We start from the raw sequence: 14,301 nt of genomic DNA, 5'->3' as shown, positions 1-14,301 counted from the left end.
ACGGAACCCCGTGTGAATTGAGACCTCCCCCAAGCCACTTCCAGGGGTCTCAGAGCCGTTTTGCGGAGTCCCAGCCCGCTGCCCCTGCCTGCCTAGCACCTGCCTTCTCCAGCCCAGCCCCATGAGGCGTCCTCTGAGGTACGGAGCAGCGACGCGGCTGGCTCAGGATGCTCTCACCCACCCGGAAGCGGCTCCCTTCCCCTCTGCGGTGCGAGTCCAGGAGGAACGGGCTCCTCCGGCTTCACAGAGCGGGCAGCATCCGAGCTGATGTGGAACGAGGACTGTGCGGGCTGGCTTCTCGAGGCCCTTGCCTGGCCCTTGCTGGCCCAGAGGGCCGCTGATCCTTGGCTTCTTCGGCTCCCTTCCGGCCCGGGCCCCGTCGTCTCTTCCCTGATTCTCCGAGCGGTACTTCAGAAATAATGCAACGTAATCCATCATTATGATTAGGGATGTCAGGTTTAAGTGGGTGCCTGGTCCTTGACGATTAAGTCTAAGTGTTGCTTGTCTGCTTCAAATTCAAATTAGTGGGGCTGGATCAATATCATAAAAGATATAAAGACATTTAGCATGCGAGCGGCTCTGACGTGAGGCAGGCACGGCCAGGCCTGGAGGAGGCACTCAGCCGGGCTCCCGGGGCGAGGGCCCGCACGTCCCCAGCGCTCCTTGATTAGATGGTTTCTCCAGAGCCCTCTTGCCTGTGCTGGGGGTGGGGGGGGGGGGGGGGGGGGAGAGAGAGGCAGGCGCACGGGGGTCGCTCGCTCGCTCGCTCACCATCCAGCAGCAGCTCCAGCCTTTCTCCAAATGGCGGCACTCTCCCCGGGGAGAGTTCTGTCCATTCCGGGGATACTCTCTGATCGGTATCCTGTTGTTAACACCTGTGTGCCCCCCACCCCGGACCACCCAGTAGCCTTGGCGGGGAACGGGCCTGTTGCCCCCAGGCCCAGTGGGGGGGGTCGGCAGCAGGGACCTGTGTAACCCAGTGCCTCCCCACAGGCTTTCCGGTAAGGGCTGGGTGCTGGACCAGACCAGCATCTTCGCTCAGGTCGATGCCTTTGTCCAGCGCTGCAAGGACCTCCTGGAGGTAGGTGGGACGTCTCACTGCGCAGCTGCGCCCCAACACCCCACTTCCCGGTTGGTCCCCCGGACCGATGTTCTGGCTCCTCCGTGTCCCCATGGCCTGGGTATTCAGGCTGGGCCTCTGGCCGTGCAGGCCGGGCCCCTCTGACCCACGATCGTTTGTGGACCTCCGGCCCCCTGGCTGGGGGACCAGGGGACCAGTCCTTCCCCTGCCCTGGGGTCCTCCTGGACAGAGGCGGCACATGCCGCTCACGCCACCTCACGGGCCGCCGGTGCCTGTCCCTGGCCCCAGGTCTGCGACAGCCAGCATCACTTTGCGCGCTGGGAGGATGGCAAGCAGGCGCCGCTGCCCTGCTTCTTCGGCCAGCGGGGGCCCCAGATGGCCCGCAGCCTGCTGGAGATCGAGGAGACCTTCCACAAGCACCTGAGCAACCTGCGGAGCGTGAAGGGCGGGATCCTGGACGTGAAGAATGCCTCCTGGCATGAGGACTTCAACCGGTGAGCGGTGCCCCAGCCGCGGTGCGTGCGTGGTGGCGGCTCTGGCCGGAGGGCGCCCAGCGCTCGGAGGCCAGTCCCCTTTGGGGCGCTTGCATTGGCCAGTGCGGGGGAGCCAGCAAGGGCAGGGCTGCTGGGGGGCGCGGGCCTCCCCCGCCTCCCTCATCACGCCCTCTCCCTGGCGGCGCCAGCTTCCGTGCCGGGGTCAAGGACCTGGAGGTGATGACGCAGAACCTGATCAGCTCAGCCTTCGAGACCGTGAGGGATGTGGAGCGAGGCGTGGAGATCCAGGACATCTTCCACCACCTGTCCTCGCGGGAGGTAGGGCACGGGACGGGACGGGATGTGGCAGGCGCCTGCGAGCTGGGCCGCTGCACCCTGGCGGCGTGTCTGCAGCGGGCTCGGAGGCCGAGCGGCTTCCAGGGCTGCCTCTCCGGAGGCCCGGTTTGCCCTCGCCTGCCCGGCCGGCGAAGCTGGGGGTCGAGCGCTGCCGCGGGGGCCCCCGAGAGAGGCGGGATGCCTGGGCGGCAGGGGAGGGGAGGGGGCGGTCCGGGAGACGCAGGGGCCGTGGGTCAAGGAAAGTGCCCCCCCAGGCCATCAAGCGGACCTTCGACAAGAAGACCGTCGACATCTACATGCTGTTCAACCGGGAGCTTTCGCTGGTCAACAAAGAGCTCAGCAAGAAGGTCCCGTTCCTGCCGCCGCACATGTGCCACTACTCGGGCCTGGCGCACTGGATGCACGCCCTGCGGCGGCGGGTGGACAAGCCCATGCAGGTAGGGCCGCTGCCCTGGACGGTCGGAGAGGCGCTTGGCCGGCGCCCTCGGCTTGGGTGGGCGGATCGGGAGCGCACACATGCGCAAGAGCCCCGGCGGGGGGGAAGGGGGGCCGTGTGGACGTGCAGCGCCCTGCACGAGCGGACGCTTCCGCCAGCGTCCTCTGGTTTGCACGTCGTCCGCCCGTCTCCTAGCGTGGTGGGGGCCGGCTGCTGCAGCTCTGCGTCCGCCCTGCCCCACGGCCCTCCTGCCTGGTGACGAGGGGGCAGGCCCCTTCTGCAGCACCGCACGTTCCCCCCCCCCCGTCTCGCACTGGGGCGTGTGGGGGACGCTCGTCCCGCAGAGCCCTCCTGCCACATGGGCCCTCCTGCAGGCCGGCCGGCCGAGGCAGCTGGCCCCGGGGTGGCCGCGGACACTCCTCTGTATTCATCAGGCAGCCCTCATCCTTTTTGGTCTGTTTCTCAGCTATTTACCTCAATAACACCCCTCTGCTGCTGAGTTCTTTTTGACAGGTTTAATTATACGTTGAGCAGAAACAAAACGGGGCTTCCGCCATCAATCAGCAGCCCCCCGCGCGCACGCTCCTTTCTCCGTGCACATTGGGAAATTGAAGTGGCCGAGCCCGTCCCGGGGTGTGAGGCAAGCTGTCTGCGCACGCTGCCTGGCCCTCCCTGCCCGTCCCGTGCTGCTCCCCCCCAGCCGCCCCACTGCTGGCGCTGATGGCAGCCGGGGCTCCTCCGCCCCGCTTTCGACACGGCCGTGTCCAGGCGCACGCCCCCTCCTGCGCTCGCCTCCGGCCGAGCAAGCCGCGCACATGGGCGATGCGGGACGCCCGCCGTTCTGCCCGCCTCGTGGCCAGGGGCCTGCGGTGGGCCCCCCGTCAGGATGCCCGAGTGCAGGGGGCTAAGTGGCCCAGGAATGGGGCGTGGGGGGAGTGTGGGGTGTCAGGGAGGGCAGCCTTTGAGAGCAGGCGGTGTGGCGTGGGGGGGACTGATGCAAGTGCGGAGAGATGCAAATGGACCGGGGAAGGAGGAGCTGTCAGGGCTGTGCTGGCGGGAGGTGACCAGCATATTTGCAAATGTTGATTGGAACCTGGAGAAGCCCTGCTTTGTTTCTGAGTGCAGCCTCCCCCCCACCGCCCCTGGGATCGGGGTTAGCGCCACAGGGTTTGGAGGCAGAGCGTTCAGCAGCGGGGCCAGTCTGGAAGCCGAGCGCCTTCCCGGACCGCAAGCCCTGGGCTCTGCTGGGCCCCCGGTGCGAACTCGCCCCCCGTCCTGGGCCTCTGCCTCCTGCGCCCACCCCAGCCCTGCTCCTGCCTCCCAGTCCTCACCTTCCTTGGACCACCGTTCCCGGGTGCCGGCCTCGGAGCTGCCGGCAGCCCCCCGGCCACGTGCTGCGGGGCTTCCTTGGCCCAGGCGGGTGCCGAGCGGGGCCGCCGGGGCAGCAGTTCTCTCAGGCCCCTTGGCCTGCTCCCCGCTCCGTCGCCGGTGTGCGCCCCCCTCCCCGGCAGGGCCCCAGCCTGGCTCGAATAGTCGGCAGGGTGTGCAGCCCCGTCCCCTCCTTCCCCACGCGCTGGCTGGCCCTCGCCAGGCACTTCCTGGGGAGGGGAGGGGAGGCTCGCCTGTGAGTCGCTGGGGCATGCGCTCCTGGCTGCTGGCGGGGGGGAGGCGATGGCATGGCATGGGGGGCAGGGCTCTGAGGGGGGCTGTGCCAGCTGCACCTGCTCCCCGTCCCCGGCTCCTCTGGGGGTACCTGGGTGCCTCCTGCTTGGGGTGCGGCCCCCGGGACGCGATTCTGCAGGGCAGCCGGGCAAGGAGGTCCCAGCAACCCCTGCTTGCGTGGAGAGGTTGTTGGGAGGGGGCTTTTTCGCAAAGCCCCCTCGGGGAACCCAGGGCACCGCCCTGCGTCGAGCAAAGCGCCCTTTCCCCCGGGGCTGGGGGAAGCGTTGGCGATCCGTCGGTGGCAGGAAGAGGCATGGGCTGCGATACGGGCCCGGCGCCAGCGTCGTTTGAGGAGCTCTCGTGGCAGCTGTCCTGCAGTCGTGGCGTGTTTGACGTGGGCGTGGGGTTGGCCGCTTCTCTCAGCTCCTCGCTGGCCGGGGCAGCAGGGGCAGCCCCGAAGAAGGCAGGCACCTCACCCGAGCTGCCCCACGATGGAGTCGCAGACGGGTTCCCCCTGACCCGACTGCGCTGCCGTTGGGGGGCAGGAAAGGCCACGGAGGGGTCCTTGAGCCGTGCCCGCAGAAGGGCCGCCCAGGGTCCGTGGGCTGCGGGGGAGGTGGGCCCGCCCGTCTCTCGCTTCGTGGCCTGGCAGTGGCAGCCCTCCACGCTGCGTGGCTCGCCGAGCGATGGCTCTTCGCTCTCGCCTGTCCTGGCCGAGAGCCCGTCACGCTGGGTGAACCAAGATGTCCCAGATGAGTCAGCGTTGCTAACGGCAAGTGCTTTCAGAAGGCTTTCTTTTATTATTTTTAATTTTGGCACCAATAGCTGGCCTGATTTTTCTTGGTGACATATGTTGTTTTCTTTATTACACCCACCGGAAAGAGTCGAATGGGCACCCGGGGCCTCGCGTCCTCCCTTCGTCTGCGCCCGCTCTTGACCGAGCGGTGAACTAATGTTCCTGTTGCGTTCAGGACGGGGCTGCGGGAGCGTGGGGACGCGGGCGAGCCTGACGCAGCCGCCATCGCACTGGCCTGCTCTCCCGCAGCATGCAGGCCCGGGCCCCCCTCCCCCATGAGTGCACCGGTGCGCTCATGCCTCCTCTCCCACTCACGCACCCGCGCTTCGCTTCAGCCCCTCCAGAAGCACCCCTTCCCAGGCAAGGTGTGGGATCCTGGTGTGCGGGCTGCCCAGGGAAAGCACGGGACGGGCCTGGTGTTGCTGGCAGGGAGAGCTGCCCCCTGATTTGGGGCCAGGGGCTGCACGGACCTGGCTGCGCCTTCGACTTGGTCTGCATTCTGTGTCTGCCCACGGAGGGTCCCTGGCTCAGTCCCTGGGGCCTTGGCTGATGCCCCCCCCCACCAGAGCCCCTGGCGCGCCATGTGCAGCCGGGACAAGGTGGCGCCGGCCGGGCGGCTGGAGTGTTCCCTGCTTCCGAAGGGAGCCGCCCCCCTGCTTGCCGGGCCGAGGGGTGTCCTTCACGCCGGAGGGGGGCAAGGGAGTGGGTCCCCAGGGCCACGGCCCCCACGTGGCGGGTCCTGAGGAGAGCCTCCCGCTTCCCTCCGGGCAGTGCCTCACCAAAGCCCACTTCATCCCCCACATCGGGACCGGGGAGGAGAGCTTCCAGAGCTACCAGCTGCTGGTGCAGGCCATGGACGAGATGGAGAGGAAGACTTTCCACGGGTGGACCCAGACCTTGGACAAGGACTGCCTGAAGCGCCTGGACACCCCTCTGCTCGTCCTGAGCACCGAGAAGCCCGGCATGCTGGACATCAACTTCGACAAGTGCGTGTGTGCCGGCGCGGGGGGGCCTGTGGGCTGGACCCCGCCTCATGCCGCCCCTCTCTGCTTCTGTTCCAGGCACCTGCTCAAGCTGTTTGTGGAGATTCACTACTGGGAGAGGGTGCTCTTTGAGATCCCCCACTACGTGGTGGAGGTTTACGAGAGGAAGGAGGACCTGCGCAACCTCCGGGAGAACCTCCTGCTCGTGGCTCGCGACTATAACAGGTTTGCGGCCCGAGGGGTGCGTCGCTCCGGGAGTCCCCCCCCTTGGTGCGGCTCCCCCGTGCCGCAGCCGGGCCCTTCCCGGCCGCGCGCCTTGGGCCAGCACACCTGCCGGGGGACGGGTGGGTTCGCTTCCCGCTGCTTGCCCTCCGGCCATCCCGCTCCCGAGCAGCCCCGGATCGGAGCCGCGCTCCACGTGCCAGACAGGAGACTGGAGCTGGGCTCTGGGGCTGACCCACTGGTTCCCAGGCAGGACTCTGAGCGGTGCCACGCACTCAGCTGTTCCTTCCAGATAATGGTCTGTGATCAGGAGAAAGACGGGAGGAAATGGGAAAGCGGGAGGGACGTGAGGGGAAGGCATCTCCTCCCAGGCCTCCTGCAAATTCTGCAAATGAGGCCGAGCGGCGGTGTGAGAACAGCCCCGCTGGCGGGCCCCTGCCCCGTCCAGCCGCCCCCCAGTGGCAGCATGGGGTCGGGAGGCAGTGGCGCCAGGGGCCCACTCGCCTGGGGGTGGGACCAGCTTCAGGGGGAGACCAGAATGCAGTGATTCCTTACGACGGTTTTGAAAGTGTGTTTGGCACCGGGGGCGGTGGGGGGGGAGCGCGCTTGCTTTATCGCCATCTTCTCCGAAGTGTGACATGGAGGCGTTTCTCTGCCGAGAAAGTGTTGTTTGAAACGAGCTTTGTCTTGGCACCTGTATTTTTATCCCGACACAAGTGTAAGCATTTCTTTTGTGCTGGCTTTTTTCCACTCGGGAATTAATTGGAGACCAGGCTGGTGGTGCGGGAGAGAAATGGGCAGCGTTCCTTCCCCGTTCTCGACAGGTGCTCCTGGATGGCTGAGGGAGGAGGGCTGGAACGGGCCGGCGTGCACCGAGCGCCGGTTTGGATCCTCATCTGCATGCGAGCGGATTGAGGTGACATGCACCAAGGAATCGCACCCTTCTGCTTCCCGGGTTACTTAATTGGGATTACATCGACATTCTGTATTTAGAATTTAATCGCTAACACGGTTGGGGAACAGCCTCCAGTTCACCCTAAACATGGACTGAAACTCTGGAGAAAAATTCCGCTTCATGGAGACTGCCATGATGATGCTTAACCCATGATTTGTTTCACCCATGTTTTGTTGCCTTGCGTAGGGTTTGCATGACAGACGATCAAGCAAAATATGGTTTGCTTTCTCAATGCTACAGTTGTTTGATTCCCTCTTCCTTGCCTCATGTATCCTGAATGTTTTAGTGGTGTGGTATTGGCACTTATTGTTGCTGGCTTCTAGGGTTTTTCACTGCTCTTGCTTACCTTTGTAGCCTGGGAAAATAACCCATGAACAACCCACGGTTCTGAGTTCACATGTAACAACAAGCCATTGTTTAAACAGCCATGAGCTCAATACCTAAAAAGAAACTAGGGTCTTTTCTTGGGATATTAGTAATTTACAAACCGTGATTTGTTGGTGTGGCTAGGTTCCCACAACATGACAGTCCAGGAATCAGCCCGGATCATGGGTTAGCATTGTATGTAAACTTGGTTGGAGGGTTTACCCCTTTCTTATTATGTAGGGTGATGCTTAACAGCTTATGAAAGGAATTTAACCAAGTTAGGAGGCAGAGGCGGAGGAGGAGAGGTCCGTCCAGGACTGCTGGCTGTGAAGACCACACGAACTGTGGTGTTCAGAGATCACACACCTCTCGGGCCTCTCGTCCTGGTTCTGGGCTTCCCAGAGGCACCGGCCTGGCTGCTGCAGGGGGCAGGGCTGGATGGGAGGGGCCCTCTGCCCCCCCCCCCAGCAGCACTTTCCCAATGATGCTCTTCGCTCGGCAGTTGGACCACTTGTCCTTAGATGCTGCGGCTGCCTCTCCTCCAGACCCTGTGACCAGGAGGATGCGTGCCAGTCAGCCGCGTCCCAGACGATGCCGCCGGTTTGGTCGGAGGGAAAGAAGATGCTGGCCCTGTTGCGGGACCTCTTGCCCCCCCCCCCCCGCCCACTCACACACCTCTCCTCCCTGCTCCTGTCCTGGCTCCTCAGGATCATCAGCATGCTGTCCACAGAAGAGAGGGGCCTCTTCCGGGAGCGCATCCGCTACCTCGACCGGAAAATCCAGCCCGGCCTGAAGAAGCTCCACTGGTCGCTCAAAGGGGCCAGCACCGTCTTCATCTCGGAGTGCCGGCTGCACGCCAGCAAGGTTGGCAGGCACCCCCAGCTCGGAGTCGGTCCTGGCTGCCTCGAGCGCCCCCTCCTGCACCCCCGGGCCTGCCGAGGAGCCCGAGGGATGGGGAAGAGGCCCCCGGGGCCTTCCGGAGACGGGGCTGAGCCGTGAGCCCTCGCCTCCCGCCAGTTCTGTCCTCCAGCTTGGCCCCGGGAGCCGTCCCTCCTCCATGGGTGGCTGGGAGACGCCGCGGCGTTCCCAGTGGCGCGGTGGCCGGGGAGCGCCTGCCCTTTCCCTGCACCGCACGGCCGCGGGATGCCTCCCGCCCAGGAGCGTGGCTGCCGGGGCTGTGGCCGTCCCCACAGCTCACGGCCCTTCGTCCCGGCCGCCCCGCAGGTGCAGAACATCGTGAACGAGTACAAGGCGGCCACCTTGGCCATCGCCCGCCGGGCCCAGCAGATGAGCGAGGCCCTGCTGGTGCGCATCACGGGCAAACGGGTGTACAACGACCTGGAGTTCGAGGAGGACCAGAAGGGGCACCGGGAGCTGGTGCAGAAGAAGCTGCTCGGCCTGCACGAGAGCAGCGTCGCTGTCATGCAGCAGACCTACGAGGTCTTCAGGCACGACGGGCCGGAGGTGAGCAGGCCGAGACGGCGGGTGGGCGGGCTCCGGGGCGGGATGCGCCGCTCCCGGGTCCGGTGGGTCCTTTCCGAAGTACGTAATGTAAAGATAAAGCCCCTGCGAGTGAACCGAGCACCGCTGGGAGGAGCCGACGCGCACTCTGTGCTCATCCAGCTTCCTGCGGGCAGTGCCCCTGTGTTTCTTTGGGAGGGCAGCCTGATGGGGAGCGCTTTGGGGAGGGGCTGCTGGGGCACCCGGCCAGGGCCCCCGTTGCCCTTCGCGTGCCAGGGAGGATGCTTGCCCCCGGGAGCGGTAGCAGGTTTCCCAGCGGCGGAGTGGCGCGTCCCCCCGCTTGCCCGCGCGGTTCCAGGGGCGCCAGAGGGCGGGGCGGGTGCTCCGGCAGGGCTCCTGCGACGCTCTTTCCGCAGGTGCAGCAGCACTGGTTCAACTACACGGTCAAGATGGACAGGATGATGGAGGACGCCCTGCGGCTGAACGTCAAGTGGTCCCTCATGCAGCTCTCCAAGGCCATCAATGGGGACGGGAAGGCCAGCCCCAACCCCCTCTTCAGGGTGAAGGTGATCCTGCAGGACACCTGCCCAGGCCAGGCCCCGCAGGTGAGCCCGCCCCTCCCCTCCCCTCCCGCCCCACCTCCACTTGCTCTGGACCCTTCAGGAAGGCCCCGGGGCTGCTGCTCTGAAAGAGCAGCCAGAAAGCCCCCTCTCCCGCCCTTCCGTTCCGAGGCCAGTGGGAACGTCGTGTCCTCGAGCTCTGGAATACCTTCAGGTGGGCAAAAGAAGCACTTGGAGGCAAGGGGATGTACCGTACCTTGATTCTCAAAAGAGCGAACCAGAAGGGGGCTTCGGTCTGTTCCGGCCCCCTTCCTCTGTGGGGGGACTCGCCCCAGGTGCCTCGCCTTTTCCACTGACCTGCCGGCATCTGCTTTCACAGGTGGAGTTTTCGCCCACGCTGGCTCAGCTGGCGAGCATGGTCAACGACCTCAGCTTGCACCTGTTTGCCAGCATCGCGCTCTTCCGCCACCTGCCAGAGATCCTCATCAGGCGCAAGTTTGCCCGGGATCCCATCTCTGCGCTTGTGGGTAAGCCCTCCCCCGCCCCCGCGCCTGCAGCAGGGCTGGAGGCAGCCCTGGCTTTGCCGACTCCTTGCCACAAGCTGGCTGCTTCGTAAGGCGGGCCATCAGTCCCCCACGCTTCACGCCTTGGGTCCAGCCAGGTCCAGGGCTGGGGCAGCAGAGCAATTCGGGTCAGTTGCAAGCCCTTCGTTACTTCTCTGTCGGTACGGAAGTTTCTACCTATGAGCAAGTTCCTGGGAAGGTGTAGAACGCCCTCCCCCGTTCAAAAGAGAACGAAAACACGGTAAGGTGTGATTCTGAGCCCGCTTGCATAGAAGAGGGCCCTGCAGCTCCCCGAATTCTCCAGCCAGCACAGGCAAGCGCTTTACGAGCCCCTGCAGAGGTAAACTGGTGGGAGAGCTGAGGAGACTGACGTCTTCCCTCGCTGTTGAAACGACACTGGAGTGGGCTCCGTGCCCCCCCCCCCCCCCCCCCAGACGGCTGTTCCTCCACCAGGGCATCTCCACAGAGAAGGCTCTCTCTGCAGGCCAGGTCCCATCCTGCGCCTTTGCTGCAAGATGCGGAGCCAGGCGAGTGGAAGGGGGCAGTCCTCAGTGGATCGTGCGTGCGTTCAACTTTAGAGGGTGAAGTAGCCCGGCCCTGCCTGTGTGTGTGAGCTCGGGGGGCACTACGGGGCCTTTTGAGCATTTGCGCCCCCAGACAGCAGCCCTGGAACAGGCAGGTGGGCACTGGGGGCTCGGTAACGGAGGCGAGGGAGCCAGTGTGGGCCGGGGGGAGAGGGCCCGGGCCGCAGCTGCGTGCGGACTGCATGCACGCAGAGCCAGGCCGCCTCCTGGCTTTTGTCTCGTCCGTCGTCAGCCTCTTTCCCCGGGCCGGAGCCCAGGAAGGCTCCTGTGTCCGGCTACTGCTGCCACCGCTCTTCCTTGACAGAAAGGAGCGCCTGCCTCACAGACGCCAGTGCATGAGGTTTGTTTGTGTCACGGTGTGATTCATGGTTTTGGCTCCGCTCCCCCTGGTAGCTCCCCAGGAAGCCTCGGAAGGGGAGGCTTGAGTAATGCGGAGCCTGTGCGGCCCCCTACCCCCGAATCCTGGCAGGGGGAGAGAGCGCGGGTTTCTTGGCTGGCGCCTCTCCTTGCTCGCCTTCCGCGAGGAAGGCCTGTGTGCGCCACGTCCCCTGCCGGCTCGTGCGGTCCAGAATCGCCCCGATGAGCCCCCAGAGGCACCGGCTGGCACGGGAGCAAGGGCTGGTGGGCTCGGCACCCGCTTCCCCTTCCCGACCTGCGGCCCCCCAGACGTGCTCGGCTGGTGCCGGCTGAGGGCCCCGGGCGTTGCAGGCCCGCGCATCTGGAGGGCCTCAGCTGGGAAGGGCAGCAAGGGCCACGTCCTTCCTGGGGGAAGTGAGGGCTTGTGGTGCAGAGGCCGCAGGGCGGAAGGGGAGCCCCCTCCCTCCAGTGCCGCCGTGCTCCTGGCCCCCACGGGGTCTCCACGGCTGCTGCTTTCAAGCGAGCGGCACAGAAGCAAGCCGTGCCCTTGGCACATCGTGCAGCCTGACCCCGGATTGCCTGGGGCAATGACTTCCAGGAACAGGCCCTTCGGCCTTGGCTCTGTCGCCGTGCTCTTCCGCTCTCTCACTAGGGTTGCCGGAGGAGAGTCGGCCCCCCGCCCCCCCGGCACCTGTGCGTGCGCCTCAGTCTCCTCTCCCCCCAGCTGCCGCTCTCCTCTGCATGGGGGTGCCCTGGCCCAGGCTCTCCAAGACCCCTGCTGTGGAGAGTGGCTGGAGCGGCACACCGGGTTGCCCCTCCAGAGCCGCTTTGGTGCGACGCGCTCTTCGTGGCGGCCTTTTCTCCCAGAATGCAGTTTGCCTTTTGCACAAGTTCTGCACGTGGGGCTGACAGCACGGCCGTCAGGTGTCTCCCCTGGAGAGGCAGCGGCCGCTTTGTGCTCAAACTTGCCCCGGGGGTTAGGCCAGCAGGCCCTGGGGTATTTTCTGGCTGGCATGGCAGGAGCTCCGGCCCAGGGGAGCACGGGGTGATTTGGGCAGTGGGCTGGCCGCCCCCAAGTGCCCCTTCCTTCCACGCGGAGCCACGGCGGTCCCTTGGCACCCCTGTGAGCGGTGGGCAGTGGGACAGGTGGCCGGGAGGCTGTCGAGGGAAGACCCATGCCAGGGCCAGCCAGGCGCAGGTGCCGGCCTCTCTGGTGGCCCGGAGAGAGATCCTTGCAGCTTGCACTGATTCCTCTCGGGAGCGAAGATCAGCTCACCCTGACCAAGAGGAAGAGCAGTGGAGGCCTCGTGGGCAGGCTGTGGCATCTTGCACCTTTCTGAGCAGCTTTCACGGCCGAGCTGCTTGCCTCTGGCACGGCACTGGCCTCCCACGCAGGTTGATGCCGTCAGTGGAGTCGGTGGGAGCAGCGTCTGCTGCCATTTCTGTGGATGAGCTTCCGTCACGGAGGCCTGAGGACGCGCACGAGGCGCTCGGGCAGGTGCATCAGGCGCCGCTCGCTTAATTGCGGCCCATCTTGGCTCAGTGCATCAACAAAGGAGGGGGCTTCCAGCTGGGATCGGGAGGAGATCAGCGCCTCCTCGCGAGAGGAAGTGGATCCAGTCTTTCTGAAAGAAGCTGTTCCTGGGCTGCCCCAAAAGAACCTCCCCAGAACTCTGAAGACAGATGGGGGCAGTTGCAGGCTGCCGGCCAACCTTCCCTTCCCGGCCGAGACGCCAGGGCAGGTGGCCGCAGACCAACTGCGACACTCCTGGGCAGAACGGGTTTTCTGCAGCCCCTTCGGTCGGCTTTAGGCCTGGCCCTGGAGGAGAAGCAGATTCTGCCACCCCTGAAACGACCTATGAGGGAGCAAGAGAGTGTGGCAGTTTGGTTCCCTGAGCATCTTAGCAGCTGTTGGTGCTGTTGGACACGGTATCTGGTACGGGCCGTTTGAATGGGCGCGTTAATGATGCATAAAAGGACGTTCCGTCTGAGTCCCAGACTCCGAAGCTGGGATTTTCCTTTGGAGAAGCTGTGATGATCCTTCTTCAGCAAGGGTTTGTTCTTTTACAGGTTTGATCGTGTTCCTTTCGATCACGTTCCTTCCACCAAGGTAGCACCCAAATGTATGGGTGCCCTGTAATTTCCTGAAACCCCTGGACTTCTCTTTTAAAATGGGCTTGTTGGCCATCTTTCAGCTCTGCAGTCTGAGGGCAGTTTTAGTGACAGGTTGCACAGCTGAATCGGCAAATTCACATCCAGGTTCTTGGGGGTTTGTTAGAGACCGTGGGCTTCTCCTGGTGAGCCTCGCCATCAGGGATTCTCACTGGAAGGTGCGGTGCTGTCGCTGAGCCACGGCGATGTCCTGGCACTGAGCTCGCTTCTCCTTCTGCAGAACGGGATGAGGAGATAAAGAAAATCCAGCTGCAGATCAGCAGCGGCATGCAGAGCAACGCAACGCACCTCCAGGCGTACCTGAAGACCTGGGATGTGTACCGCGAGATCTGGGAGGTCAACAAGGACGCCTTTATCAACCGCTACCGGCACCTCAACCCGCTGGTGTCTTCCTTCGATGCGGACACGGCCCGGTGAGTGGGAGCGTGCCGGTGTGGCTGAGGACTAGTCGGCAAACGGCCACTGGAGAGGAGCAGCGGGGCGGTTGCCTCTGTGGGCTTCCCGGGGGCTGGCGTGCCACGTAAATGGCAAGGACCATGTGCCAAGGCGTGGCAGCAGGTCCCTGGCGGTGCCATCCCAGGAGGCATACCTCTGGCCCTGCCACTGTGCTTTGGTGCCGTCGCTCTGGGTTTGGGCACAGATCCCCTTCCACGGGACCTGCGCAATTGCCTCGGTCTGCGTGGCGAAGACAGCGGGCCGGCAGGGCCTCGTCCCGGAGCAGCCGTCCCCAGCCTGGCTGGCTGGGGGATGCCGGGAGTCGGAGGGGGCCAGGGTAGGGAGGGCTGTCCCGCCGTCGGTTTCCGCCGTTGCAGCGTGTGCGGCTGGCTGAAGGGGGTGGGCAGTGGGGCGGACGTGGCCAGGAGGGCCCGTGTCCTGCCCGCCACGGTTTGCGGTTGGCGCACGGTGCTCCCCCCGCAGCGGATTTGGGAGCGCTCCCGCCTGGAGCAAAGCACTGTGGGAGAGAGGAGGCGGGCAGAGAGCCGGCCCTCGCCTCGGCCCCGCGGCTTCTGCCGGCGAGGGCATTCCGCTTTCCCTGCACGCGGCAGACGGCGGAGGAGCCACCGCTGTGCGGCACTCAGCAGCGGCCCTGCCCATTCTGCGGCGGAGGCTGGGGCTCGGTGCAGCTTGAGCGATGGCTGTGGGAGAATGAGCAGCAGGAAGGAGAAAACCTGTTTCCATGCAAATGTCAAAAGTGATTGTAAAAACCCCAAACTGGGGAGAGAAACACCGAGTGTCTGAGTGCACGTTGGATGTTTGTACAGCTCTCCCCCTG

The 14,301-nt window shown here is 65.0% G+C and overlaps 1 protein-coding gene across 1 annotated transcript in view; it reads left to right on the top strand.

Moving 5' to 3' along the window:
• Positions 1 to 14,301, top strand: part of DNAH2 (dynein axonemal heavy chain 2) — a 73,455-nt gene that overhangs the window by 17,794 nt on the left and 41,360 nt on the right. Inside the window, exons 8-17 of the mRNA XM_044417143.1 lie at positions 1,370 to 1,575; positions 1,764 to 1,893; positions 2,166 to 2,348; positions 5,577 to 5,791; positions 5,867 to 6,013; positions 8,039 to 8,195; positions 8,556 to 8,795; positions 9,209 to 9,397; positions 9,732 to 9,879; positions 13,249 to 13,441. Coding sequence (XP_044273078.1) covers positions 1,370 to 1,575; positions 1,764 to 1,893; positions 2,166 to 2,348; positions 5,577 to 5,791; positions 5,867 to 6,013; positions 8,039 to 8,195; positions 8,556 to 8,795; positions 9,209 to 9,397; positions 9,732 to 9,879; positions 13,249 to 13,441 — 1,808 coding nt within the window. The remainder of the gene's footprint in view (positions 1 to 1,369; positions 1,576 to 1,763; positions 1,894 to 2,165; positions 2,349 to 5,576; positions 5,792 to 5,866; positions 6,014 to 8,038; positions 8,196 to 8,555; positions 8,796 to 9,208; positions 9,398 to 9,731; positions 9,880 to 13,248; positions 13,442 to 14,301) is intronic.

The sequence above is a fragment of the Varanus komodoensis genome, unplaced genomic scaffold, assembly GCF_004798865.1.
Source record: "Varanus komodoensis strain SLA01 unplaced genomic scaffold, ASM479886v1 scaffold87, whole genome shotgun sequence".
In the NCBI taxonomy this organism is placed as follows: domain Eukaryota; kingdom Metazoa; phylum Chordata; class Lepidosauria; order Squamata; family Varanidae; genus Varanus; species Varanus komodoensis.
The sequence above is the reverse complement of the archived record's forward strand: the minus strand, read 5'-3'. Positions and strand labels throughout refer to the sequence as shown.